This window comes from Thermochaetoides thermophila (assembly GCF_000221225.1).
Source record: "Thermochaetoides thermophila DSM 1495 unplaced genomic scaffold scf7180000011815, whole genome shotgun sequence".
NCBI lineage: Eukaryota > Fungi > Ascomycota > Sordariomycetes > Sordariales > Chaetomiaceae > Thermochaetoides > Thermochaetoides thermophila.
In genome coordinates this window covers 1,432,656-1,459,471 of record NW_006383031.1, presented here as the reverse complement: position 1 = coordinate 1,459,471, position 26,816 = coordinate 1,432,656, and the positions used below count along the sequence as shown (strand labels likewise).

Genomic DNA, 26,816 nt, shown 5'->3' with positions numbered 1-26,816 from the left:
TTGCCCCAATGGCCTACGGCGAGCATCCGCCAAATTTCTGGAGCAAGGTGCAGCAGTGCGCAGCAGGCCAACCCCGACGTCGCCACCTACAATCTTTCCTCCGCATCGCACCCTGCCTAGGACAGGAGTCATCATAGTCCTCATCAGTCAGCCTTGTGCGCAATTATGGCGCGCCTCGACGACCTTCAATTCGACCCAGCGCGTCTCAAAAACTCCAGTGTTGACGCCTACTCCTCGTCCGATTCCGATGGCGACTCCGACTCCGACGACTATGTGATCCCCTCGCGCAACCCACACGACGACGAGTTCGCCGATTACAACCCGCGCAAGCGCCGGCGCACGGGTCGCGACCCTAAGGAGAGCGCGGCACTCGGCATTTTTGCCGAGGACAGCGACGAGGACGAAGGCCCTGCGCGCAGGTGGAAGCACAAGCCGCTGCGGAATAGGGGCGTTAATTTCGTGTCGGGAGGGCAGCAGAAGAAGGAGGAGGATTCGTCGGAAAGTGATGAAGAGGAGAGCAATGATGATGAGAGAAAGCAGCAGGAGGCTGTGGATAATGAATACGATGATGATGATCCCGGCGGGGTGCCCGCCGCCTTGACAGAGGATGACGTGGACGAAGATGAAGACGACGAGATGGGCGGCGTTGGGCTCGGCTTCAAGCCCTCTTCCACGTCGGCTACGTCGCAGCCACAAGGGGGATTAGGCTGGACGCTGCCAACACAGCAGGAAACGACGACTAAGAAACCGCCGCCCTTCCAGCGCTTTGTCAAGTCCAAGATCGATCCGAGCAACCCTCTCGGACCCGGCTTCACCCCGACATCTGCCCGCGCGCCAACACTGCTTGCCCGCAATGATGAGCCGACGCCGCCGCGTACAGCCCTGCCGAGCGCGTTCCAGCCGACGAAGGATGGCAAGACTAAGATCAACCCGAACTCGTTCGGTGCGAGGATGCTGGCTAAGATGGGGTACAAGGAGGGTCAGGGTCTTGGTAAAGATGGACAAGGTCGAAATGTCATCATTGAGGTCAACCTGCGCCCGCAGGGCGTTGGTCTCGGTGCGGTGAAGGAAAAAACGAAGCAAGAGAGGGAAGAAGAGAAGCGCCAGGCCAGGCTTCGTGGTGAGGAGGTCATCGACTCGTCGGAAGAAGAGAGGAAGAAGAAGGCTGCGAAGAAGAAGAAGGGGCTTGCTGGCAAGATCGGCAGCGGTTCCGGCAGCGGAGCTAGCACACCTCGGCCTCAGAAGCCCAAGTACTTGACAATGGAGGAGATCAAAAAGGTAGCTCCAGGCCTGCATATCCCAGAGGCATTCACGCCCATTCTTGACATGACTGGGCCAGAGAAGAAGCTGCTTACCTCCACGTCCGGGCTGATGACCCCGACTGGCGGGACTGGTGCTGCCCCCACAGCCGAGTCCGTTGAAGCAGCGGAGAAGCGCAAGCTCATCAAGCGGGCTCAGGCCGACTTCATGGCTATCTTGGAGGAGTGGCAGAGCTTACAGGAGCGTAAGGCCTACATCGACTTACAGCTGCAGCAGGAGCGCCAGGAGCTCGAGGAGCTCGAGGCCAGCTTGCAAGGCAACCGGTCTGTCACAACCGCATGCGAAACAGCTTTGCGACCCCCTGAAAGCGGCGAGCTCGACCAGAAGAAGGACTTGGAGTACCGCCTTGAGCGTATCATTGCTGGCTTGGCCAGTGCTACAACGTCCCTCATCGTTGGCACCATGCTTCCGCAGGTTCGCGACGAGCTCGGTGCACTGGCCGTGGCCGCCATTCATCCTCTCTTTAACCAGTTCCGGCAGCTGTGGGATCCCCTTGAGGAGCCCAAACCCAGTTTTGTCGATGGCATGAAGGAAATCCGGTCGCTACTGGGCCTGGACCAAAAGCCCAAGAAGAAGACCTACCGCAAACCCTCTGCTACGCCTTACGAGACCATGATGTACGAGCTGTGGCTACGCACCGTGGCAGCTTCTGTGCGGGAGTGGGATGTCCGCGAGCCAGAGCCCCTGATTGCTGTACTTGAAGCCTGGGATGCACTCCTGCCAGGCTTTGTGCGTGCTCAGCTGCTGAGGGACGTTGTCCGCAAGCTGGAGGAGGCCGTCGAGAAGTGGCAGCCAAGGAAGCACACACACAACTTACCACACCGCTGGATCTTCCCTTGGCTGCCGTACCTACCGGCGAGCCACCTAGATGCAAAGGCTGCTACTGGACTTGTCGCGGATGTGCGCCGAAAGTTTAGGACGCTGATCGATGCCTGGGACTTCTCGCGCGGCGTAATCCCCGGCCTGAAGCACTGGAAGCAGGTCCTGTGGCCAGAGCACGGACGTAGCAGCGACTATTGGACACCGCTGATGATGAACCATCTCCTACCGGCCATGGCGAAGTATCTACGGCAGAAGTTCCGCGTTGACCCTCGCGATCAAGGACCGTACATCGATATCCTCGACAAAGTCTTCGAGTGGACAGAAGTTATTCGTCCCGAGATGGTCGGCGAGGTCATCGTTGCCGAGGTCTTCCCCATGTGGCACGATGCACTGTACCAGTGGCTACTCTTGGAAGATGCCAACTACGAGGAGATTGGCCAGTGGTTCGAATGGTGGCAGGATCAGGTGTTCCCGGATGACATCAAGGCGCTGCCGTCGATCACGGCCGAGTTTGAGAAGGGGACTGCCATGATCGAGAGGGCTCTGGATCTTGGTAATCGGGCCAAGGATGAACTCAAACCCCCTGAGCGTGGTCCTGCGCTCCGCACGGGAAGGGAAGAGAGGAGAAGGACAGAGAAGGAGAGGGAGCGTGAGAGAGAAAGAGAGAAAGAAAAGGAGAGAGCGACTGTTGGCAAGCCGCCTGAGGAGATCACCTTCCGGCAGGTGCTTGAGGAGTGGTGCCAGGAGCATGATTTGCAGTTCATGCCAGAGAGGAACAAGATCCATGCCGAGGGTCCTCTGTACCGGATTTCTGGGCCGGATGGGAAGAAGGGCGTGTCGGTTTACTTCAAGGGCAATTCTGTGTTTGTGCTCATGAAGGACCGCAAGCCGTTAGAGTTCCGGCGGGATGATGAGGCTGAATGGGGCATCTTGCTGGATATGGTGTATTAATTATGGTAATGAGGTTGTGATGACGATGGGAATAGACTACTACTCCACAGTTAGACTGCGGCGACGACCAGTTTGATGAAGTTAAAGTTCCTGTGATCGTGAAGTGGAGATGGCGGTCATCCAAAAAGGAACTTGGGTCGTTCCTGACTGCTCAAGGTTGCACATGACCAAGAGTCAGCGGATGGAGGGCAGAAACTCCACATATTGACACTGCTGCCTAAACAATTTTTTTTTTTTTTTTACTGCCCGACAGAATTGGAACGAGATTCCTTCTCGCACATACTTAATATATGAAGTCATCGTCATGGTGAATCCTCTGGTCCACTGATCATAAACCTTACCACCATCCATTGTCCCTGTCTTTAACTATTCCCGGTCCCCATTCTCTTCTGCGGTCAGTCCTTCGACTGTCTCGGCGACACTCAAAAACAGATTGTACACAAGTTACCAGTGTTTGGAAACGTTTGTATTATTGAGAAGAGAGTCAAGCTAACACAGCCTCAACAGAGAAGAAACAAGAGAGTAAGGAAATGAAAATGAAAGTCATCTCGTGATCATCTCCTTGCCCCAGCACAAGCCGTGAGTTGTCCAAGCAACAATCTACCGGTAGCCCTGCTATCCAATCCTGTCCCATTGCTAAGCAAATTCTGGACCAGATTCATCTCCTCCATCCATGGATCCATCCATGCCCTGTCCCTTAGGGGTCCAAATCAACAGCAGCAAAGCGCCAAGTGACTCTGCCGAGCTCGGAGCCCTTCCACGCCTGAGCGATGGCGAACTCGTGCTCGCCGCCGTTGGTATAGGCCGTATCCGGCACCTTGATGAAGATCTCGACCTCAGTGATGCTTCCCTGAGGAAGCACACCAACTCCTAAGGTCTCGTCGCCGTCAATCTTAAGCTCCACCTGGACCTTTTCATCTCCCTGATTATGAGTCTGGCGCTTGTCGTGGCACTTGCAGCCCTTGCCGCCATGACCTCCTCTGCCGCCTCGACCATAACCACCCTTGCTGCCTTTCTCACCACGGCCACCATGGCCGCCACAGCTGTCATCGTCGTCCCAATCATCCCCCCCTTGACCGCCGTCACCACCATTACCACCATCACCACCATCACCACCGTCACCACCGTCACCCCCGTCGCCTCCATCACCGCCATTGCCTCCGTTGCCACCACTGCCTCCATCACCGCCATTGCCTCCGTTGCCGCCATTGCCTCCGTTGCCGCCACTGCCTCCATCACCGCCATTTCCTCCGTTGCCGCCACTGCCGCCATTGCCGCCAACACCACCGTTCCCTCCATTACCCCCATTACCCCCATTTCCTCCATTTCCTCCGTTACCGCCATGTCCTCCATCACCACCATTACCGCCACTGCCGCCGTTACCCCCGTTGCCCCCACTGCCACCAGCACCGCCATCACCTCCGTTACCACCATTCCCTCCATGACCCCCATTACCGCCGTTGCCGCCATTCCCTCCACTGCCGCCATTACCTCCATCACCACCATTACCGCCGTTGCCACCCCTTCCCCCATTGCCGCCAGCACCGCCGTCCCCGCCATCGCCCCCATTGCCACCATTTCCCCCACTTCCTCCACCGTTGCCCTTGCCAAGGTCGCCAAACCGTCCTCCATCTCCAAGTGCGCTTGTAAAATTGCGTGGTACGCGAATGAAGGCTTGCGAACCTGCCGGCAACTTGCCATGAGTGTTGAGAGTGAACGTCTAGTCGCTATCCCACGCGCCAGGCACGTAAACAATCAACCGATGGAAACCTGGCATAGAGGGATCCCCTCCTGGCGATGTGTCATTGGCCGGAGCAGGCAGCACGTTGAAGTTTCTCCAGGCGACATTGTTGTTTTCCTTCACGAACCTGTCGAACTGCTCAAAGCTCTGTGGCAGAAGAGGCTCAGGGTCCTGGTTCGGCGTGTCTGCAATTGCCACAAAGCAGTAATGGTCCTTCTGGTTCGGCAATGCCGGCGGTAACCTGTTGGCCGGCCATGCCAATCGATCAGACACGGAGAAACGCTGACGGGACCCGCGCACGGGGGCACGGATCAAGGCTGTGCCGATGAAATTCCATAGGTTCGGTGTATTAAGGGTAGTTGGACGGGACCACCACAGCTTGACCTCTGTGTCCTGGGATGTATCGGCCGTGCCACGGTTTTGCACTCGCACATATAGTGAGTGCTCCCTTCCTGAAACTACATCATGGGAGAGTGCCACGTTATCTTCTGTACCACTCCCAGTACCGAGGGCCGTGCTGGGATTGACGTAGGGCCACTGGCGCACGATGATATCTGGGGACCTGTACACACCCCCGGTTGTCGGAACCAACCCAACATCGCCCACCTGGTCGCGGAAATACACGTCAACAGCGAACTGACCGTCCGGGTTGGCAATCTGGTCGGCGATAGACCGCAGGTTTGGCATGACGCCGATACGATCCACGCCAGGGTTCCGCGACTGCGTGCCGTTGACTTGAAGGATAGTTCGCATTTGTTGGGGAGAGAGCCTGATGTTTCGATGCGCCACGGACATGCCTTGGGCGGCAGCTGCTGCGCCAGCGATGATACCACTTGCGCTCGATGTACCGTTAAAAGTATCCGTGTATAAGTTGTTGACGCCTATTGTTGTGTTGGCAAATGCTGTGGCGACATTCTCTCCCCATGCGTACACATCGACCCGACTGCCGTGATTTGAGAACCACATCCGTGTATGGGGTACCGTTGAACTCGCCGCACCGACCATCACTGCGCCTGACTCTCGGAAGCCGCTCCGTAGGCCTCCCTGCCGGAAGAAGATGCGATCTCCCTCGATGTTCTGGTAATTGTCTAGGTCGTAGCCACCGTTTCCCGCGGCCTCAATTACCGTGATGCCCAGTGATGTGGCATACTGAATCTCTTCAAAAATCTCATCCCGGATTTCGACTGGCCATCCCCTCGTCCCAGTCACTGGGTCACGTGTTTGAACTTCCAGGAGGAGAATGTCACCAAAGTGAAGGACTGCGACGGCTTCCAAGATCGCATTGGGGATGTCTTCACCCCCCGAGGCAGTTCCGTACGAAACAACGCGGCCCCTGGCGTTCGGGACGATACCAACGCCCCCGATCTTATTATCCACCATGAACAGCTCGCCAAGCACGCCAGTGCCGTGAAACCTTGACGAAGCTATTATGTGGCCCCCAATCAAGTCAATGTTCCGTGGCTGCATTCATTAGCCATCTGAATCCCATCTGCTACGAGACAGGTACTCTTACCAAATCTTCGTGATCCAAATTGAACCCCTGCTCCAAGTCTACCACGGTGACACCTCGACCTGTGCCACCAGGCACTCTCCACGCGTACCTCGCATCGATTCCACCCGGGGCAGGATCAAGGTACCCCTGGCGTCCACTCCGGGGATCATCGGCTGGGTTGATGGTGTCGACCTGAGGATCATCGTGATCCAGCAACGGGTGAATGTTCGTAATCTCCTGCAGCTTGATCAAGTCCTGCATGAACTTGACTACATAAGCTGGGATTTTATCGCCCTGTGCAGGATCTTCTGACAGGGTGTCGTTTCGACGTAATACTACAACTGGCTCAGGGGCAGGCACGATTTTGACCTCATACCACCGGTCAAGCGAATGCCTCTGGTTGTTGGTAGCCTGGCGGTCGATCTTGGCTAGGAGGTCCTGCCTGAAAAGAGGCTTGACAGCGACGCTCTTGGGTTCCTGGCCGTTGTAGCCAACGCGCTTAATGAGCGAAGAGATAAAGCTAGAGTTCGACCTTTGTCTAACATAGGCCACGTTGTTCAGCTTGATGGCGAAGGACTGCTCTTGGGCTTGGGCTAGGATAACCCAGAGGAAGAGCAGGCCTAGGGCTGCTCGGAAAAGAGGGTAGTGCATGTTCAACCTGCTCGCTCAGTTTGACTGTTGTGTTTGATGTTGAATTGAGTTGTTTCTTGATCTTCATGTCTATCTCTAGCGATCCTAGACTCTTCACGGCTTTATATACAGTTTTTCCGCTGTCCAAGTGGACTTAATTCTCAGCTTCATCTTCTATTCTTACACATCCTCCCTCCCCCCCCTTGCACCCCGACGGCTAGAACTCCTATCACCAACACACAGCCTCCACCTACCTTTCTCTCGTCGTCCACTTCATCGCGAGTAACTGAGTCTTATGATGATGATGCCCAACACTCAACCCCAAAGACGTTTGCCCTCCAACCAATATCCATCGTCCCTGGTCTGGATGATGTCAACTGGAATCCGCCGGCTGCCAGCCCGAGACTGACTGACCACGTCCAGCCACGCAGCCTTAACTCCGATGTGATTCAGCTCAGCCCTACCGGCCGTCGCTGAGGTGCTGCAAGCTGACTGGTCGCCTGGGCGTGCACAGCCGACGGGCGTTGGGTGTGCCAAGACTGGAGTCATTGTTTGATGTTGGACAGCAGTTGATGCTGGCTTTGAGGGAAGAACAAGGTTTAGTGACCCACCTGCTTTGTCGGGCATGGTTAGTCTGGGGTTTTGAGGAGACGGCGTAGGGGTGGGACAGAGAGACGAAAATAGAAATGCACGATGAAATCGGGGTGGCGTATGGTTTTACCAATCTGAGGAGTATGTTGTTGGCTAAGAAACAGCACAACGGTGAGTACCGTTAGGATCATCAAGTTGGGAAAAAGAAGCATGTGGAAAGAAGTGGTCTTGTGGCATTAGAGGTGATTGGAGGCGACGTGGCTGTGAGAGCTTCATGCAATGCTCGTAGAGACCAACCAGATAGCAGAACTAGGCAGTGATGTGATATCGACAGCAAGCAGCGGACACATAGAGCTGCTTAGAAAATATAGTCTATCGCTGTGATTCCATCTCTGAGGACGCCATCCCTTGCATAAAGTCCTGCTTAAAGCTGGGCTGAGATCAAAATAGAAGTTTAGGTTAGACAATAATCCAATGATACCATGACCGGTTCCCCCTCGGTCCTGATTCCCGAGACTTTTGCAGGAACCAGCCAACCTAGTGACTCTCGCTACAGCTTCACTACTTGCGATATTGCGAACTATCTCAAGAAGCATTCGCTCTAAGCTTGCCAAGATGGACAGAGAACTGTCAAGCTCAATGGTCACTTATCAGCTAGGAGCACAGCCAAGGTATTCAAAATTGACTTGGAACCACGAAGCTCCAATAGCCTAGGCAGGCCCCGAAACAGACAGTATATGGGATAAAGAACCTGAACTAGAAATCAGTTACGTATAGGCTGGCGTAGCAATTCAGCCTCAAGAGCTCTTCGGCTATAGGGTGACGTTAACCACCGTTATCCTGTTCTCTTCGGCCATCTGGATATCTGACTAGCGACATAAATGCCAGGCGCCAGCAAGCCAGTAAGTGACTAGAATCATTTGAATGTCCAGCTGCTTGTGAAAAATTGCGTTCCCAAATAGCATAATGTGATAAATGATGATGGCTAGCCCTGGATCAGGAAACCCTGGGCTCGTAAACCTTCAACGGCTGAAGTTGGAGATACTATCATAGTTGAGGCATGAAGTCCATAGGCTCGACGAGTGTGAAGCTGTGAAACATCCAGGGACTCTGTTGGCTTACCTAACCATAAAGCTTTTAATTGGCAGGGTGGTTAAGCATCCGTATGCCAAATTTTTTCGCAGGTGAGCACAGCCATCCATAACTCCGACTTATTACTAACTGGATGTAGCAAACTGCAAGTGGTAAGTATTGTTAAGCCACCTCGGTTAAACTCTGTTAATGTTATGTTAACTTTGAATATAGGCACATTTTTGTTCTCCCAAATTGACCTGTGAGATCTGACTCGAGACCAAGGACAGGTCCCTTTATGTAGAGTCCCCATTCAGGGGTAGGATATCGCAGGAGTCGCGCCTCACAACCAAGAGGAAAGCCGAATTATGTTAAATTATCTAAAGCACACAGCACATCACCTCCAGGTTTCTCGACTGATTCCGATTGAATAGATGGAAAAAAAAAGTGTGGGTGACCCTGGAATCGAACCAGGGTTTCTTCGGTCGTCATGTTTCCGTACGGAACCACAACGAAGTGTCCTAACCACTAGACGAGTCACCCGTTCAAGGCTTAGCTATGTTGGCTGGACCTTTGTTGGAGGGATCTTTTTATGTGGGAACACTGTTGCGGGGTGATTCAACCAAGCGTAGAGCAAAACTCCTGGGAGACCTGTGGAAGGATTCCTCTGGATACGCAAAATGCACGATTTCTTACAGACTTCCATGTAAGCATTTTTATTGGACATGGATATTTGGTCACTTCAGTCTAACAGTTTCATCTTTAGTTAGTTTCAAGTAGAAGTTGCTTTATGCCTGATCAACTACAATCTCAAAAATCAAATCTCCTTCCTGCGACAACCCACAACAACCATCCCTCGAATTGTTGCGGAAAACATTCCACAGTAAGTGCACACACAACCACCATGGCACTGATAGCAATTTGGTGAAAGCATAGGGTCGTCTAGCCCGCCGCTCCATCTCCAGCCTTCAGAAAACAGCATAGCATCCTTCTAGGCCCTAGACTAATAATGTTTTCCAGGCGCCTATAAGACCATTGACGGTTTGACCAAAGGCTATCAGAAGAGTACCCTGTAGGGTTTAAATGCCATCAGAGCCTTTACCCTTCATCCTAGCACAATGTGTTCCATTAGATGTTCAAGTTGGGTGATCATGGACAACCTGCTCTACTCCGCACTCTTCAATGAGACTTTTCACGCCGACTCTGGCTTAACCATGCTTCAGTGACCTAGTGCTATCTCTACCTGGGGCTCAAAAGTCTGTTGTAACAGCCCAGGTGTGGACCAGCAGCCGCACCGCAGCAGTGGAAGAAGGACCGATAAGGAAGCAAAAATGGGGCCAAGAAACGGACCAATCGCAAGCAGGGGAATACTTTCGTCGCCAAGAACCGCCAATAATCGACCTCTCGATGATAACCTGAATAGCAGGGCAGGCATACCAACGACTCTTGAGTATAACTATGGAAAAAAAATAAGATTCACCATCCCCCATAGCCATGACGAGGGCTCCTCAGTGAGCAATAAAACAGTTCTGAACCAACAACTGGTGACCGCAGTACATCATATACACTACTGGGTGAGGACCTAAGTCTCTCAAGTTCTACAACTTAGCTACTATTTCGAACTTATCTCAGGAAGTTGTGGAATCGTCACATTTGCACTCGTACAAGAACCCTAATAGACTTGTGTTGACTTTATCATGATTACAGTGCAGAACTTTGTTCTTCATAAGTGCTTCACTGGATAATAAGCATCATGGCACTTCAGGTTAGGTATTAGTTCGGACAGTAAATTGGCGGAAGTTGGAGCGGTGATAAAGGCAGCAAACCTCCCAGAAAAACCAAGTGGCTCCGAAGAAAAGTATCAGAGGTCTTTGGCTCTTTTGATTTCAACATGCATTTCCTTGGAAAACATGTCTCCAAAAACCAAAATGTTTTCTTCATGTATTGAGTTGAATCCCATTTTCGACCCATCTCACCCTTAAGGGTGCTTGATCGTGCCCACGACTGTGGAGGACAGGAGGTGATTATGGGCTGCTTAGACTACACTATATACACGCTGGAAAATCTCAAAAAAAAACGGTGTGTTGCTGTGAGAGGATATCATGAGGGGATGGGAAATGGGGTTAGGTAGGGAAAATACCAGAAATGGGGATATCTAAAGTAGATAGTTCTGGATCTGATTATGAGTTGCTAGAGGGGATAAAGGTTTTGGAGGTGTTAAACCAAGCGAGGGGAGGAGACAGGGAGGCGTAGGATGGGAACAGTTCGCCCCATCTGTTCATCTCGGGCGGAACCGTGAAGCTCGAGTTGTACTCTCTTGTTCTCAAATGTTGGTGAGAATGCCAAAAGACTCTGGGGTTCAGACGTTCTGCCATAGGGTTATTGAAGGTCGAAAGCGGGCATCTCAGGAAATAGCCTCTGGAGGCCATCGAGCCCCAAGGGCAAATTCTGATCGCATTTGGGTGGTTGAACCTGAAATGGTACTCCAGAAAGTTCCCCTGTCCAGATACCTCCGCGACCCATCTAGCCAGACACTTTGTGTCGAAGAGAGCGAGGAAGAGTTTAACTGAGGGGCCACCCAACAATCTGGACTAAGGCTTATTCGACCGCCACTATGATGCTATGTCAAGGGTGGGATCATCCGTGGTCTGACGGGACTTGGGGGTAGCCTTAGCCAAGCTGAGGCCCGCGTCGCCGGGGCTCCCAGACAGGGCTTGGTTGGGCGTCGGCTGCTAAATTGTGTAGACGAGTTTTTCTGCAGCTGGTCTGTGTGTATCATCTCGAAAAATCGCCCACTAATATTTATACAAACTGTGCCTATTATTGCGGTATCTCGTACACCCCCTTTTGCCATATCCCTAACAGACTTTACGGTAAAGTTTCTACTGAAATGAGATCTGAATCGCAGAATACGCCCCTAGTTTCAAAGCCCAAGCTTAATCGACTTATGCTGCCTCAACCATCACCCACTCCGGCTCAACCTGCTCTGTCTTCGCTTCCTCGTCCGAATCAAGCAGGCTAGCTTTGTCTGTGAGCTCGACCCAGTGCTCGCTTGCCGCGTCATCATCCAAGATGCTGCTCCTGCTTTCTGTCTGATCACCCGTGACGTTTTCATGTCGCGCTTCTTGACACGATGTTTGGTCCTGTGAAACATTCAGCTGCTTGGGTCCGTGCAAAAAGCTAACGATAGGCTCCAGAAAGTGGGAACTCTAGCCCCGTTGCTCGGCGAACCACACCTTAGCCCTCCCACGGTAGTTGTCCATGGCCTCCAGGAGGATGATATCGGCGAGATGGTGCATTGCGATCGGCAAGATCGGGGGCTTGGGGGTGCTCACCCCCTTTGCCGGAGAATGTTGGCACTTTTCGTCGCCGTTTTCGTCTTCTTCATCATCCGTTTTGTCCGGAGAGCACTGAGCATCCAGGGGGTGCAGGAGCTCTGCTCCCGCCGATTGAGGCTGCCCGCCTGTAGTCCTAGGGCCGGCCCCACTACAGACAGTGGCGACCACCCGCGGAGGGTAATACCACTGGGGCAGGATGTCGTCGGAATCCTCCGGCTCATTCAACGGGGAATCATCGAAGCTCATCCAGGCTGGAAGAGGGGCTATAAGGTAGGCCTTGATCTTCGGGTTAACCAACCCCTGGCAGGCACTTCTTGATCGCCAACTATGGGGCTCCCAGGAGTCGAAAATAGCACTGGGATCGAGGGTAGGTGAAACTGAAGGGAGAGCTGGGCGAGGGCCAGACGACCAGAAGCGAAACGGCTCCCGGGGCTGACCAGGGGCTAAAGTGGCGGTTAGCAAGTGTTTTTACGGAGAATCATGATAGCTTACGGCGCAGAAAAAGACTGTCCATGATTTCTGCGATGCTGATAGTTTGCACAGGGGCTGCATCTTGACCGTATAAAGGGATATGCCGGACAATAGCATTGCGAAGCCCGGGCCCGCCGATCCTCTGAGTGTTGACCATGGTGATACTGACGATGTTGGACTTGGTTGTGAGAAGCGAGACCAAATAGTCAACACTTAAGGATTTTGAAAGTTAAGATTCACCATCGCCGGAGAATCATTTGACAGGCCAGTAGCTCATTAGCTATTGTCCACAGAGAATGAAGAGCAAGGCATTGGATCGAAATAGCTAACTCTGTGGTGGCACGGTAGCTGACACTGTAGTAGCTATATCTGCAGAGCACAATAGCAACCTATCTCCAATAGAGCGCGCTGACATGAGTCTGTGGCAATATCTTCCCCTCAGAGCCTCACTGCAGGGGGGGACAAGGCTTGGGGAAAGTGCGAATTTCGGAGACTGCTAGTCAAAGACCGGCATTGGGTATTTATCGCGGGGCACCTGCATCTGCAATTGCATCTGCCGACTGAAGTCGGGCAACGTCAGTGGGGGATTGTCGTACGTTGTCACACTGCTGCGATAACCTGCATGGAACAAGGTTCTTCCTCACTTAGGTCACCGCAATCTAGCCCTGAAAACGGTCAAACCCCAAACTCTATATTTTCTCTATCCTCCTTTCCATCTAACTATTCAGGCCTTAACCCGAGTCTCAATCAGTACCAGCTCGCCAAACGCCTTCTTCAACTCAGGAATCTCCAACAAGCCCTTGAGATATCCCTCAACATTCGGCGCAGCCTTCCTCATCTCGGCATCAACCAACACTTTGGTCGCGAGCGACAGCGGGCCGAGTACCATGACATCAGCGAAAGTGAGCTGGTCGCCAACGAGGAACTTCTTGCCGCCCTGCAGAGCGACATCGAGCCTCTTGAGCGCGCGCTCAAAGTTGGCCGCGCACTGGTCGTAGCGAGCCTCGTCAAAGGGAATTATCTTGAACAGCGTCATTCGCACCGGCAGCAGGAGGTGCATCCCCAACTCCTGCTCGGCAAAGCATGCCCACTGGTCGATCAGCGCGCGGGTCTTGGGGTCGGCGCCGAGCAGCTGGGCAGCCTTCGGCCCGCTGTCGGCGACATAGCGCGCGATGGCCTGGCCCTCGGTCAGGTGGAAGCTGCCGTCAGCGGATTCGAAGGCCGGGACCTTGCCCAGCGGGAACTTGGCGAGGAACTCGGGCGTCTTGTTGGTCACGCCCATCTGGAAGTCGGGGTCGAGGACGACCTCGAGGCCGTTGAGCTCGGCGAGGGCGAGGGTCTGGGTTGTGTTAGGGCTCAGCCATGGCTTATGATGGAGAAGATGATGGGATGAGGCTGAGTGGAGAGGGACCCAGTTGGTGGGAGTTGTCATGAAGGAGGGGCGGACTCACCCGCGCAACGCGGTAGTTGCCAGGGTAGCTGTAGATCTTGCCGAAGGGAGCCATGTTGATTATGTGATGTGATGTGATGCTGTGTGACAGTGACTTCACTCAATCGGAGATCAAGGTGGTAGGTTGGCTCGTGGTTGGGGGTAAGAAATTGATGTATTGCGTGCTTGAGAGTCGAGATTGCAACAAACTCGTATATAGACTCAAGGCTCAAAAACGCCACGGAATGCCTGGCACGATCCCCCTATATATACGTTGAATTCATCCGCAACAATCCGTTGCTTGTCTTTATTGAAGCATGCAGCGTCGCCCGGGTCTCTCCACGGCTAACAGCTGGGTTTTGTCAGCAGAATTGCACGCAGCTATTATGAGCTGCTGCATTTCTTAGCAACAATATCCTTCATCAACATGTCTCGTCATACCATGACCCTGCCTTCTCGAACGTTCCACTTCCAAGTCCCAGACTTGCGTCCGTAAGCAGTGTTGCATCCCTAGGAATGAACTCCCTTGGCTCCTCCATGATAGCTAAGACACTGCTTACAAATCAGCGCGTGTCGTAGTGGGACCCGCTTTCACAGCTGGGACGTTAAAGATTTCCCGGGCTCTGGGCCGCAGCCGCAAACTGGAGCATAAAAGTTTGAGATCGGGATCTTAGACGGCGTGTCGATGACCAGACATCGGCTCATCCGCTCATTTCAACATTAGGCTGTCAGCTTAAGCTGAAGCTCAAGCTAGGAGAAGGGGCATGAGGGGCTGCTTGGATGCGGGGTTTGGGGGAGTTACACTGTCTCAGCCAAAAGAGCCGCACAAAAATCTCTACAGAAAAATAAATGCGGTAAGAGTAAAAGGGGAATCCACCCAATTGGATCAGGAGGAAAGTTAACTGAGCTGGACGAGCTGGGAATCGAACCCAGTACCTCTCGCAAACCATTGTAGGAGCGGAACTCCCCAGATAGGGAGTACCCACAGATGCTAAGCGAGCGCTCTACCAAATGAGCTACACGCCCTTGCTAGTTGTTGATACTTAGAGAAGCAGCATAGGTTGATGATTGCCGAGTCCTCGACACTCCCCTCCTCTAAGCCAAGATAACGACTATAGTTTTCAACCCCTGGGTTCTCAAAGGCTTGGTGGTCATATTGAGAAATGGTATCACGAAAATTAGACCAGACCCTATGTACGCACGCCAAACGGAAGTACTATACAGCATCGAAGGTTGATGATAGAAACCGCATGCCATCCCGTTGATCCCAGACCAATGCACGCTATGAAGAATTTTGGACGAGACAAAGAAACATTGAAACGACCCTGATTAGTAAAACTCAATATCATCTCCCAGAAGGGCAGGTAAGTCCCTTACCCTTACCTGCCCCCATCAGTCGATTGCCCTTCCCCACAGACAGGACATCCTCCCCGTATCCTCTCCCTCAACAACCTCGCATGTGTAACCTTCGCCCCAACGGACCGCCCAGCCCCTAGAGCCATCAACGTAGCTCTATGCCCCCCCAGCCCAAACCCATCCTCATCTTCTTCATCCTCAAAACCAAAGCCGGCCCCAGCAGCGGGTAACACTTGACCTAACAACCCCTGCGCCACCCAGTCCTCCTCCCTCTCATTGGGGTAGAGTTTGGCTAGGAGATGGGGCAAATGGAAGACATGTCCACAGGCAAAGCCAACCAAGGTGTGGGTTTCCCATTCAATGAAGGGCGAGAGGCAGACAGCACAGTGGCCAGGGGTGCATTTCTTTGCCGCGCCAGACTTGATAGCTGATTTCTTGACCGGGAGGAGGAAAGGTTCAGGACCGGGATCGGAGTTAGCAGCCCCGTTGGCAGGGGTTTGTGAAGTGGCTTTCGGCTCGGGGCCTTTGGCGTGACCGTTTGCGACGACGGCGGCGCGTTCTTTGGCAGAAGGCATGTCGAACTTGACGGGGCGGCGCTGGCCGGCTCGGAGACGAGCTTGAGCTTCGGCGACCTCTGAGCGCAGGACTTTGGCAGCGCCTTCGCATATGCTCCACATGATTTCATGGTCGCGCACAATGTGTAACAAGCCCTCCCGAAGACCATCGATTTCCAAGCCCTCAGGTATCCTTCTGACCAGTGCGACAGGGTTAACTGCTGCCGTCGATGTCGCGCTGCCGACAGTGACTGTCACCTGCTCCAGCAAGGCACGGATAAACCGAGGCTTGTCCATGCTGTACGACAGCAGGTCCTCCCACAGGTCAGGGTCGTTCTGTTCCTTGGCGAAGGCAATGGCACGCGAGACATCGCCCAGTCGGTCGATGATGAGGTAGAGGGCCCGCTTAGTCTGACCGGTTTTCGAGTATAGGTAGACGAGCTCGGGGATATAGTTGTGGGACTCGCATTCTTGGGCAGCCTATATCATAACAGGTCAGTCTTGACCAAATGTGAGGAGTAGAGAAAGGGAAGGCCTACCTTTTCGAAGGCATATGCCGTCGACGTCCTCAAGAAGCTATTCAACAGCCCCTGGTCATACATCGCAAACAGATGCACGGCTAAATCGGCGAACTGGTCCACCAAACTCTGACTCTCGCTCACCAGCCTAGCCTGGGTTCCCTCCCCATGATGATGGATGCCATCACCTCTCCACAACCCTCTCAGGTAGAAGAATGTATACAAATCCATCTTCCTCGCCTGCAGCTGGCTAATAACAACGTCCGGCTTGACCAATCCATGCTGCGCGTTATCCACAAGCAAGGTAATCGCCTCAGAGGTCGCCTGCTCCAACTCCTGCCGGCTCATCTTTCCTGCCCGGCCAGGGGGCACACGCAGGGTGATAAAGCTCGGTATATCATCGGTCACAGCATCAGCAAGATGCCTATCGCGGATAAGCCGCATTGCATTGTCCGCATCATGCAGCTTAACATAGCACCGCAGCGCATCCCTGTTCCTGCCGCTTGCCTCGTGAAGCTTCGCAAGACTCTCAACCACAATTTTCCAATCCCTTCCGACTTCTCCGTCCTCAATACTGTCCTCCCGGACGTCACGGAAGCGAAGCTGATCCTCCAGCGAGGCCGTCACGGCACTAACATCGAACAAATCTGGAGACCAACGCTGCAGCAGGCCCCTAAATCTGGGTTTGCTACTCTGCAGGTAATGGCCCAGACACAGCTCGTAGACACTTCCCGGAATCGGGGGCTGTGTCCGCTCCGAGGGGATATGCTCCACGATATCGTCAAGCTTGCCAGCGTCGGCAAAGGTTTTAACCCACTTCTCCCACTTGTCGGGGGTGCCCACAACCTGGCCACATACCTGGCCTGCGCGGACCCAGTTTTCTGCTTTGACGAGTTCCTGCACCCAAAGGTCGCCGATGCGACGCTTCTCGCGTTCAGCTGGCGAGTGGAAACCCTTGAGGTCTGCTATGGAGGCCGTGTCGTCATAGAAGTCATCACTGCTCTGGGTAGTCTGTTGCGGTGTGGGGGTAGTCGGAGTCCCGCTCTCCGCAGGCGAAGGAGTGACGATCTCGGGATGGTGGTCGACCAGCTCCCAAGCTTCCTGGTACTTCTGGTGTTCCAGGAGCCAGGTAAGGTGATCAGAAAGGTCGCGCTTGGTAGCCAACACACAGTCATACGGACTATGAATAAAGATCTTGATACCAGGCTTCTCGAGGTGTGGGTGTACTGAAAATGAGCGTCTCTGACGCGAAGGCGGGGCAATCTTCGACCCAGAGTCGCTGTCCTTGCTGCGGATGCTGGCTGCTGAACTGAACAGCGACATCGGATTGAGTGCCATGCTGAGTGCATCGGTCCCCAGCCCGACTAAAGTCTCGAGCGCACCGCGAGAGGACTGGGCAGCTGCGATGGTTTGGGCGTGTAGAACGCCCAGGTGATAATCGTGGGCAGAGAGCCGCTCGAAGCGACTAATGCAAAGGCCGTCTTTGTCGACCTCACTCTGGGAGGTCAGGTCAATCAACCGGAGCTCTGGAGGTTGGTTGTTGAGTTTACGGGGAATGCCGCCCGACGGTTTCCGGGGAGTGTTCTCCTCCATGGTCGACTCATCGTCTTCCTCAGGTAAGCAGTAAGCAAGAACTAGCAACAGGTTTTGGGTATACAACGAAATGCCGGAAATGATGCAATCCATGCGTAGTCTGCAGAGTCAGTACACAAACAATGGACAGAGAGGTCTAAATACTCACATCTTCACAATCTCGGCCCGACCGGCGGACCGCTCACCAGCATTCTTGCCGACACCGATGCCACCGGGATGGACATGGATGATCCAGATAGTCCCACCCCAACCGACGAGCAACCTCTCGATCTTCTTCGTTGCCTTCAACTGCTGCTGCTTAAGGCTTTCTGCAGCTGGCGACAACACTGAGTCACGCCTTTCGAGGCTAGGCTCGTCCTGTTCGATAGCCTGCTCATCGATCCATTCAACGCGACCCTTCCACACGCTCGCCATAGTATCCCACTCCTCAGTCTGCGGGCGATCGATATGGCCTATTCGCTTCCAGGCATCATCGGCATCGGCCGCTTCGAGATGAAGCTTCGTGCGCATGATTTTAATGCCATGCTCATTCAGCCACACCACATACTTGCCTGACAACGACCATTTGATAGTAGTGATGGTGCCCTCGCCGGAATGCAGCACAGTGTCCTTGCCAGTGCCAACACCGACCATGCTGCCCAACCAGCCGGCCGCCTGGGCCGCAGCGCCAGTTGTGGTTGCCGTGCTGCGACCAACGGGAGGGCCGACAGTCAGGATGAGCTGGCCGGCTAGACCGCCAGATAGATACATCCTGTCGTGCTTGTACTCCGGCGATAGTGCCACAGCCTGGACGGGGCGGGCAAAGTTGCGTAGTGAGACATCGCGCACATCAACAAGCGATTGGACGCAGATGTTACCATCGATGGAAGATGTGGCGATGTAGATGTTATTTGAAGGTGTATTTGGAACTGGAGGAAGCTCGCGGGGTCGCCTTGCAGCCGAGGACGTCTGGGTATCTGCGGTTGAGGTACTCGTGCGCAGTGGGCTGGTCGGGGACCGGATGAGTCCCGGCCCAGGGGCTGGCAGTGGAGGAGGATAAGGAGAGATGGAGATGGAGCTGACGGAGGCGGAGTGGGCGTGGTACACACGCAGCGGCTGGAAGCTGGGAACTTGGAGGACGTGCTGGGGAAGTTAGCAAGAGATCATATCAAAGGCAAACAGGAAACACTGACAATATTGCCATTGTGGGTGCCAACAATCTGCAGAGCGTCTCGTTAGTCCAAGAGCAGTCAACAATTACCGAAGTGAGGTATCGAACCATCTTGTCGCTGGCAACCAGAAAGGCGCTCGTCGCATCGCCGTTGCGGTACACCCCGCCCAGATGCTGTGTCAGACGGGCATACTTGAGCTTTGGCTCTTCCTCCTCTTCCTCTTCCTCTTCCTCTTCTTCTTCCTCTTCTTCTTCTTCGTCATCCTCGTCATCTTCGGCCTCGTCGTCGCCCTCTCCATGGATATCTTCCCCCTGGCTTCGGTCACCAGCCATCCCCAACTGCGCTGCAGTCGTCGGCTGAGGTTCGCTCGCACCTTGCTCGTCCTGCGCCTGCGTCATGGCTGAACTCTCATCAGCAGCGGTTTCGGAGCTGGGACCTGGCGGCAGGGCGAGAGCATCGTTGTTGTGCTTCGCGTCGTTGTCGCCGGGTGGTGGCGAGCTGTCGGTCATGTTGATGCGGGCAGCCTGGACAATGGCAACTGCATGGCGTTACGGGACGTCGGGAGCACAGAGACAGCGAGTGTTCGAACTCGGTGCTCTGAAGTTGGTTGTGGAATGATTGAAGATGGGTACCAAGTCAAAAACTTGGGAGCTTTGGGCATGCGATCATCCAACAGCTTCGATTGAGTGTCCGTTGCCAGTCCGTTGCAGGGGCGCTCAGCGCTACGTCAGAGCCCCAAGGCGCTGGGCGCCGCCGAGCAGCCAGTGAGATCAGCCAGAGCTCGGCCCTCGAAGCCAATCAGATGCTGCCATTTCTGCCAACCCCACGTGTCCCGCACTGACCGCTGCCGGTTGGGGCTGCAGGGGTTTGGTGCCGGGCCCAGGCTGTTGTGGACTTCTGTCCAATCAGAGAGGGGCATACCCCACCATAGTGGGACCATCAAGACCGCGACTCCAACTGTGCGACTTGAGCACAAGGGAATCGCGTTCTGGAATTTGAGTCGCCCTTCACTTTCACCTCGTTCGGGTTGAAGCTTTAATTCAAACCTGAGGAATTGCTGGGACAAAACACACCGACGCAGGTGTGGCCCCGTATTCCTGGGTGTAGAATCCCAGGTTCTTGCCCTGTCTGATTTCAAAATGGGTTAGAGTGACATCCCATTCTCTCTCCTTCCTGTTTGCCGGTGACCTGCCCTCTAAGGCTCGACTCAGTTCCCTTTTCTATCTTTTGAGGGAACCTTGACGGCTGAAGAGCACGACTCGATAAACCCGATTACACATTACGCTCAAAGTCATCATGGCCTCCGTCACATCCCTCGGCCTGCACCGGCCAGCTTCTCTGCAGCACGCTATCGACGAGGGTATTCTTCCTCCCGATCCGTCGCCGTCCCTGTACACCTGGGAAACAATTATCACCGTTGAGGACGGCCACCAGTACGAGGATGAGCTGCTGACGACGTCGACATGCGTGCTATGGTCACGTGGCGGCCTATTCCGTAAGAGTTTCAGCTTTGATGTTGAGAAGGAGCCCATAACCCAAGCTCTGCTGGCCTGGTTCCCTGGCTCTGAGGACAGCATCACGACGACGGCCAGCTCGGCCCAAACCATCGGTAGCCCTATCCGCAAACCTCCCTCATCAACACCAAAACGGTCCCCTCCGCCACTATGTCGTGCCCTCGTTGTCTTCCTCAAGACCCAAGCGCATATCTACTTTCTGTCGGGCACCAGCCATGTCGTGCATATGCCGTTTGAGGTTGAGTCGGCATGTGCTGCCCCCCGGGGCGTCATCATCCAGCGCAAGCTGCGTCCTGACGGCGCATCGGTGTCCATGCGTCTACCAAAGGTGACCCCCAGTTCTTTCGTGTCGCCACTGCCGCCAGCTGGCTACACGCGGGACTCGGGGCATAGCTTCGCCGAGTTCTCGACGGAGGGCCTTGGTAACCCCAAGACCCTGCCCCTACGGCTGAGCTTTACCTTGGAGAATATGTGGCAGCATGTTGTTGAGGCTCCTGATAGCCATTGGCCGCGCTTAGTGTGCCTAACTGATCCGCTGCTGGAGCTCGGCTTGGTTGTCACCCATCCCGAGCGCCCTAAGACTAGTCATAGACGGGGTCGTTCCCCTAGTCCTAACTTTTTAAGTCCTTCGGAGGAGATTTTGCATGTCGAGTCTCTCCGTGTGCCCCAATTTTCCGAATTGGGTTCTAATAGCAACCTCATCCTCGCCGTCACAGCCAATCGCGAGGCCAACACGTACACAGTCTGGAGGTTGTCGTACCTCGAAATGCAAGACCCATTCGTAAAGCAACAAAAAAAGTCCAAACCGAAGCCATCCCGCCGGCGAAGCTCCATGGCTCCGGGCCTTGCCAGCGGCGCTAGCACACCTCTACACCAATCGACGAGAGAGAGCTTTGGTGCTGCCCCATTACCCGGAAAAAAATCCAAGAAGGGAGCAAAAGTCAAGGAAGAAGACCGTGATAAGGCCCTTGACAAGGCCCTGAGCTCTCTGGACCCGGACAAAAACAATGAGGCCACCAGCAAGCAGTCACGTCGCGTGAGCTCCCTGCTGGCCCGCGCCGACTTATCGGCTTCGCAGGATCGAGGGAGCTTTGTCGAGCCAACTCTCCATGCATCCCATCATGGCGGTCGGCGTGGTGACTCGCATGGCAGTCAGCGGGGACGACTGAGCAGCGGATACGGTGGGCCGAGCTTCAGTGCGAGCTTGAACCGGAGCATCAACCACCCCCCAGACCCGCCTATTGACGATCTCCTGGAGGAGCTCAAGGCCGGTGGTGACTTCGAGGCGTTCCATAACATGGGCTTGGAAGACCACGGCTTTGACGGCCTCGAACAAGAGATGCTATTCACCAAGATCCAGAGCGTCAACATGGAGAGCACCAACCTACGGTACTCGCTATCCAGCAAGCCTGCGCGGTTGCAGGCTAAGGTGTTCTTCCTCCTTAGCCCATCGACCGCTCCCGATGATCAGGGACGACCCGTCCTGCTCATTGCCATCCAAGACCCGGTAGACAAGCGGCTCCAGCTGCTGACGCTGTACCTCGAGCAGCGTGAGGAACACACCTCGGGCCGGAACAGTTCGAAACAAACCCCGACGAGAAGCATCCACATCGTGCCTGGCGAGCCTAGAAGGGTCCAGAGTGTGGTTGACTCGTGCAAGATCAGCGATGGCTACGAGACCATCATGATTCTGTCGGAAGACAACCGTGGTGGCAGGGAGCTCAGTCTTCAGTCACCATGGGGCAAGGTCACCACCGTTCATCTACCCGATCTGAGACTAGACGATGCGAATCCTCTAGGATTCCCCGTCTCATATGCCAGTCAACTAGCAACTCCCAAAACCACAGAGCTCAGCAGCAAGGCAATTGATGCCCTCTGCCATACAAACACGGCTGGAGAGGTCGACCTGCGCGACCACGATGGCCGCCACCATCGCATCCGCATCCAGCTCCAGCCCACACATCCTCAGGTCCGCAAAGTCCTCGACGTCTGCCGCAGTGTCCTCCCTTCTTCTTACGCCGACAAGATAGTGGCTGGCTGGGCCCATATCATGCAGTGGCTGCATACCCTCCCACCCCAGCCAAACGAGTATCCTCTCGTCAATAGGGAATGGTCTGCTGCTGTGATCCTGATCCTGTCCAGCATCCTTGCGCTTAGCCATCATAGTGAAAGTTCGCTACGAACACTCGGCGGTGAGACCTCATCTACGACTATGACTGAGTGGGATGTTATGCTCGCGCGTCAGGCACCTGGAGCGATGGGATGTCCTAGATGGATGAGGTCAAGAGCCTGGCAATGGATTCTTGATCTTGAGCCTCCACCGCAACCCTCAGGTCCCAGTGCAGGGGGATGGTTCTCGGAGGGGTTTATCCCCACGCATGTTGGGCTGGCTAAAAGGTGGATGGCATCTGATGGTGGGCTAAAAGCTTTTGGGTTTGAAGGGTTCTTGCCCACGGCTCTGAATCAGATCGGAAACCCACGTGAGACGATGGCATGCAGCATGCTGTTGGCACTTCATCTGTTTATGGAGGAACAGAAGCTCAATATCATGGTTCCGGAGGACCTGTCTCCTGGGCCAAATGATGTGAGGGCTTTGTTATGCGTACTGTTCAAATGGGTTGGCTGGAAGAAATACGAAGAGATGTATGCTCTGAGCACGCTGGCTGATGTCAACGCGGCTCAAGATCTAAGTAAGTATGGTTCATGAATCTAACCAGGAATCAAGCTAACTCTCTAGTTCATCCTGCCATTTCCGGCCTTCCCGAGCCTGCATCCGAATACTGCGTCCTTACCTGGGTCCAAGGTCACCTCACAGCTGGCCGTGGCCCCGAGTTCCCGACGCTAGCCCAACTCTATGCCACGGCAACCCGGGACACTGTTGGTGGCCGCCTACGAGGGAAGCTCTGGTCAAGCCTGACGCCACGCACGCTTATGTTCCAACGCTTCTTTGCCCGTTTGGGCTCGACTAGCAGCCGATTCGATGTGGTTGTTGCCATGCATGATTGTGGCTTTACTCCTCAGATCCTTGAGACGCTTCCTGAGGCAATCTTGACGCCGCTGCAGGATGTCATTTCGATCTGTCAGCCAAGCCCGCCGCCCTCGTGGCCAGAGGATCTCTTGAAGTTGGTTGGAAGACCGGATATGTGTGCCGTATTGAGACCCAGGAAATCGACCAAGGCACCGTTGTCAGATCCTGCTGTAAGTCCACCTCAAGATGTTAGTCGGCTCTTTGCTAAACATACTCAGGGTCCTTCACATGTGGCCAAGTGGGATTATCGCATGCTCTGTCAAAACCTGCTGGGCTTACACGAGCACGTCGAAGAAACGGAAGACGTCGAGCGCCAAACCGTCGTGCGGTCGCTCTTTCGTGAGGACCGCCGCCTTAACGAAGCACGTAATCTTCTGTCAACTATCAAGAACCGTGTTGTACGACTCGATCCTCGACCCGAATGGACGGAGGCCGAATACCTAGAGCGCCAGAAGGAGCTTGTCACGACTACCGCGACAAGCACGCTGGCCATCCCCGCCGGTCGGGGCCTGCTGTACTTTGCTCTGCGCTTCCCATTACTGACCCAAAAATACCATATACCGGGCTTCAACCTCACGTGCGTCGTCAAGCCAGCTAACAATACGGTCGGCGTCGACAAGAGCATGTTCCCTGAGGAAAAGATCAACTGGGCCTTCTTCCACCAGGGTGTTGCTGGTGGTCTTGCCATCTCGCCGCACGCCAAGGGTATCGACACCTCGTGGATCCTGTTCAACAAACCTGGCCAGGACCTTAGCAACCGTCATGCTGGGTTCTTGCTTGCACTTGGCCTCAATGGGCACCTCAAGGGTGTTGCTAAGTGGGTTGCTTTCAAGTACCTGACTCCCAAGCACACCATGACCACAATTGGTCTGCTGCTTGGTCTGGCTGCGTCGTACATTGGCACCATGGACTCGCTTATCACAAGACTCTTGTCAGTCCATGTCACTCGCATGATGCCTGCTGGCTCGGCTGAGCTTAACATCTCGCGGCATACACAAACTACTGGCATCATGGGCATCGGTTTGCTGTACTGCAACAGCCAGCACCGCCGCATGAGCGAAAACATTCTGAAGGAGATCGAAGCAACCGACGTCGATGAGGAAGATGACGATATCCGTGACGAAAGCTATCGCCTTGCCGCTGGCTTCGCCCTCGGGCTGATCAATCTTGGGAAGGGTGGTGATCTCAGGGGTCTAAGAGATATGCAGCTGACTGAGAAGCTGCTTACTCTGGCAACAGCAGTCAAAGGGGTCGAGAAGGTCCATGTTCTGGACCGCTCGGCTGCTGGAGCCGTTGTCGCTATCGCCTTGATCTACCTCAAGTCTGAGGACCACATCGTCGCTCGCAAGATCGACATTCCCGACACGATGTTGCAGTTCGACTACGTCCGCCCGGACATCCTCCTGCTCCGTACAGTTGCACGAAATCTTATCGTCTGGAACGATGTTGACCCAACCTTCGACTGGATTCGCAAGCGTCTGCCTCAAGCCTACCAGTCACGCTACCAACTCACTACTGTGACTAAGCTCTCCAGCTGCGACCTCCCATTCTTCTCCATCGTCGCAGGGTTATGCTTTTCCCTTGGCCTACGCTTTGCTGGTTCAGCCAACCTGCGCGTGCGTGACCTGCTCGTGCACTACCTTGACCAGTTCATGCGCATCGTCCGGCTGCCGGTAGATAACTTTGACGCTGAGCTCGCGAGAAGCAATGCCAATATGTGTATGGACGTAGTGGCACTCTCGTGTGCAGCTGTGATGGCTGGTACAGGGGATATTGTCGTGCTCAGAAGATTGCGTGCTCTCCATGGAAGGGATGACGCCAACACTACATATGGCAGCCATATGGCAGCCCATTTGGCGATAGGAGCGCTGTTCTTGGGCTGTGGCACTGCTACCTTTGGGACGGGTGATCTTGCGGTAGCAGCCCTGCTGATCGCGTTCTATCCCCTGTTCCCCACGAGTGTGCAGGATAATCGCTCGCATCTGCAAGCGTTCAGGCATTTTTGGGTGTTGGCAACCGAGCCAAGGTGTCTGGTCGTCAAGGATTTTGCTACTGGCGAACCACTCAACGTGCCTATCGTCATACATCTTAAAGGGGGATCACAATCTGCCATCGCTGCTTCTGCACAGGAAGATAGCAGTCATGGCTTCGCAAACCCCAAACCGAAAACCTCAGAAGCAGCAGCTGGTGCTGCTAGCGTAGCGATCCGCAAACAGACCCCTTGTCTACTCCCTCCGCTAGACGATATCCTCCGTGTCGAAACCGACGCCCGCTCCCTCGGCTACTGGGACCTCACTATCGACTTTGCCTCCAGCCCCAAGCTCATCTCCGACTTCCGCGACAACCAGACCGTCTACCTCCGCCGCAGACCAGCCAGCGAGGGCACATTTGCTGCTACGCTCCGCGCGCTTGGCGACAACACGGCCCTCCCATCAGTTGGGGATCCAACCCCCGAAGGGGGGGTCGCTTATGGACAAGGGGGAAAGGACCCTTTGGAATGGCTTTTTACGCTACCATCGTTGCAATCCCTTTCCCGTGCGGAGCGTGCAGTGGTTCTGGATCGGTTCGGGTTCGCCTCCGCCGCCGGCTTTGGTGCCCCTGATGTTGCTGGGACTAGCGAGGCGGCCACCACGGCTGTTGATGCCAGGCTAGTCCTACGCTCGGGATTGGAAGACGGCTGGAGCAGGGATAGGCTGGTTGGGCTAAGGATGTTGTTTGAGTGGGCTGAACGGAGAGGCGTGTTTGCTGCAGAGAGAGAGGTTGAGGCTGCTAGGAGGGCTGCTACCTCCTCTAGTTCTGAGCAGGCTGCTGAGCAAACGGAGCAAGATGCGGGAGAGAAAGGCAAAGGAAAAGGAAAGGGAAGAGGGAAGAAAGGCACCGCGGCGGGCAAGGGGAAGAAAAAGGTTTCGATTGGCGTCGGGGAGGAACAGGGTGCGGGAGAAGGGACTGCTAAGGAGGAGCAGGACAAGGCTGGCGAGAGAATTGGTACTGCTGGTATCGGAGTTGGCTCCCTGGAAGAAGAGCCGTCGTGGTGGTTGCGTGATGGGGCGATTGAGGAGTTGAAGGGGAGGATGTGGCTCGCTGGAAGGGAGGGCTGGTAAAAACTAGGACATGAGTTGTTCGGTTAGATGAGATGATTACGCCTAGGTAGACACATAGCTATGCTACCAATTGACTTTGGGATTGGTTGTATGCTCACTCTCTTAATGGTCAAAGTCCAACCGAAACTCAAGACTATTACATGAC

At 54.5% G+C, this 26,816-nt stretch overlaps 6 protein-coding genes and 2 non-coding genes across 8 annotated transcripts; 2 read left to right on the top strand and 6 right to left on the bottom strand.

The window, feature by feature from the left end:
- Positions 1-165: 165 nt before the first annotated feature.
- CTHT_0020180 (uncharacterized protein) lies at positions 166-3,093 on the top strand (the record flags this gene model as incomplete). The annotated part of the gene is made up of 1 exon (XM_006692433.1): positions 166-3,093. One exon carries the CDS (start codon positions 166-168, stop codon positions 3,091-3,093), a length of 2,928 nt encoding a protein of 975 aa, XP_006692496.1.
- A 697-nt stretch (positions 3,094-3,790) lies between these two features.
- Positions 3,791-6,977, bottom strand: CTHT_0020170 (uncharacterized protein; the record flags this gene model as incomplete). Its single annotated transcript, XM_006692432.1, has 3 exons — positions 3,791-4,813; positions 4,919-6,295; positions 6,348-6,977. 3 exons carry the CDS (start codon positions 6,975-6,977, stop codon positions 3,791-3,793), a joined length of 3,030 nt encoding a protein of 1,009 aa, XP_006692495.1.
- A 2,091-nt stretch (positions 6,978-9,068) lies between these two features.
- On the bottom strand, positions 9,069-9,161 carry CTHT_0020160. Its single transcript has 2 exons — positions 9,125-9,161; positions 9,069-9,103 (listed from the first exon to the last, which is right to left on the bottom strand). It is a non-coding gene; the product is annotated as a tRNA-His (tRNA).
- Positions 9,162-11,563: 2,402 nt separating this feature from the next.
- On the bottom strand, positions 11,564-12,584 carry CTHT_0020150 (uncharacterized protein; the record flags this gene model as incomplete). Its single annotated transcript, XM_006692431.1, has 3 exons — positions 11,564-11,761; positions 11,855-12,399; positions 12,449-12,584. The coding sequence occupies 3 exons, from the start codon at positions 12,582-12,584 to the stop codon at positions 11,564-11,566; spliced, it is 879 nt and encodes a 292-aa protein (XP_006692494.1).
- Positions 12,585-13,151: 567 nt separating this feature from the next.
- On the bottom strand, positions 13,152-13,932 carry CTHT_0020140 (uncharacterized protein; the record flags this gene model as incomplete). Its single annotated transcript, XM_006692430.1, has 2 exons — positions 13,152-13,766; positions 13,879-13,932. The coding sequence occupies 2 exons, from the start codon at positions 13,930-13,932 to the stop codon at positions 13,152-13,154; spliced, it is 669 nt and encodes a 222-aa protein (XP_006692493.1).
- An 832-nt stretch (positions 13,933-14,764) lies between these two features.
- CTHT_0020130 lies at positions 14,765-14,882 on the bottom strand. The gene is made up of 2 exons: positions 14,846-14,882; positions 14,765-14,800 (listed from the first exon to the last, which is right to left on the bottom strand). It is a non-coding gene; the product is annotated as a tRNA-Ala (tRNA).
- A 353-nt stretch (positions 14,883-15,235) lies between these two features.
- Positions 15,236-19,537, bottom strand: CTHT_0020120 (uncharacterized protein; the record flags this gene model as incomplete). Its single annotated transcript, XM_006692429.1, has 4 exons — positions 15,236-16,246; positions 16,306-17,977; positions 18,026-18,999; positions 19,118-19,537. The coding sequence occupies 4 exons, from the start codon at positions 19,535-19,537 to the stop codon at positions 15,236-15,238; spliced, it is 4,077 nt and encodes a 1,358-aa protein (XP_006692492.1).
- A 787-nt stretch (positions 19,538-20,324) lies between these two features.
- Positions 20,325-26,671, top strand: CTHT_0020110 (anaphase-promoting complex-like protein; the record flags this gene model as incomplete). The annotated part of the gene is made up of 3 exons (XM_006692428.1): positions 20,325-23,232; positions 23,280-23,740; positions 23,789-26,671. 3 exons carry the CDS (start codon positions 20,325-20,327, stop codon positions 26,669-26,671), a joined length of 6,252 nt encoding a protein of 2,083 aa, XP_006692491.1.
- Between the last annotated feature and the right edge of the window lie 145 nt (positions 26,672-26,816).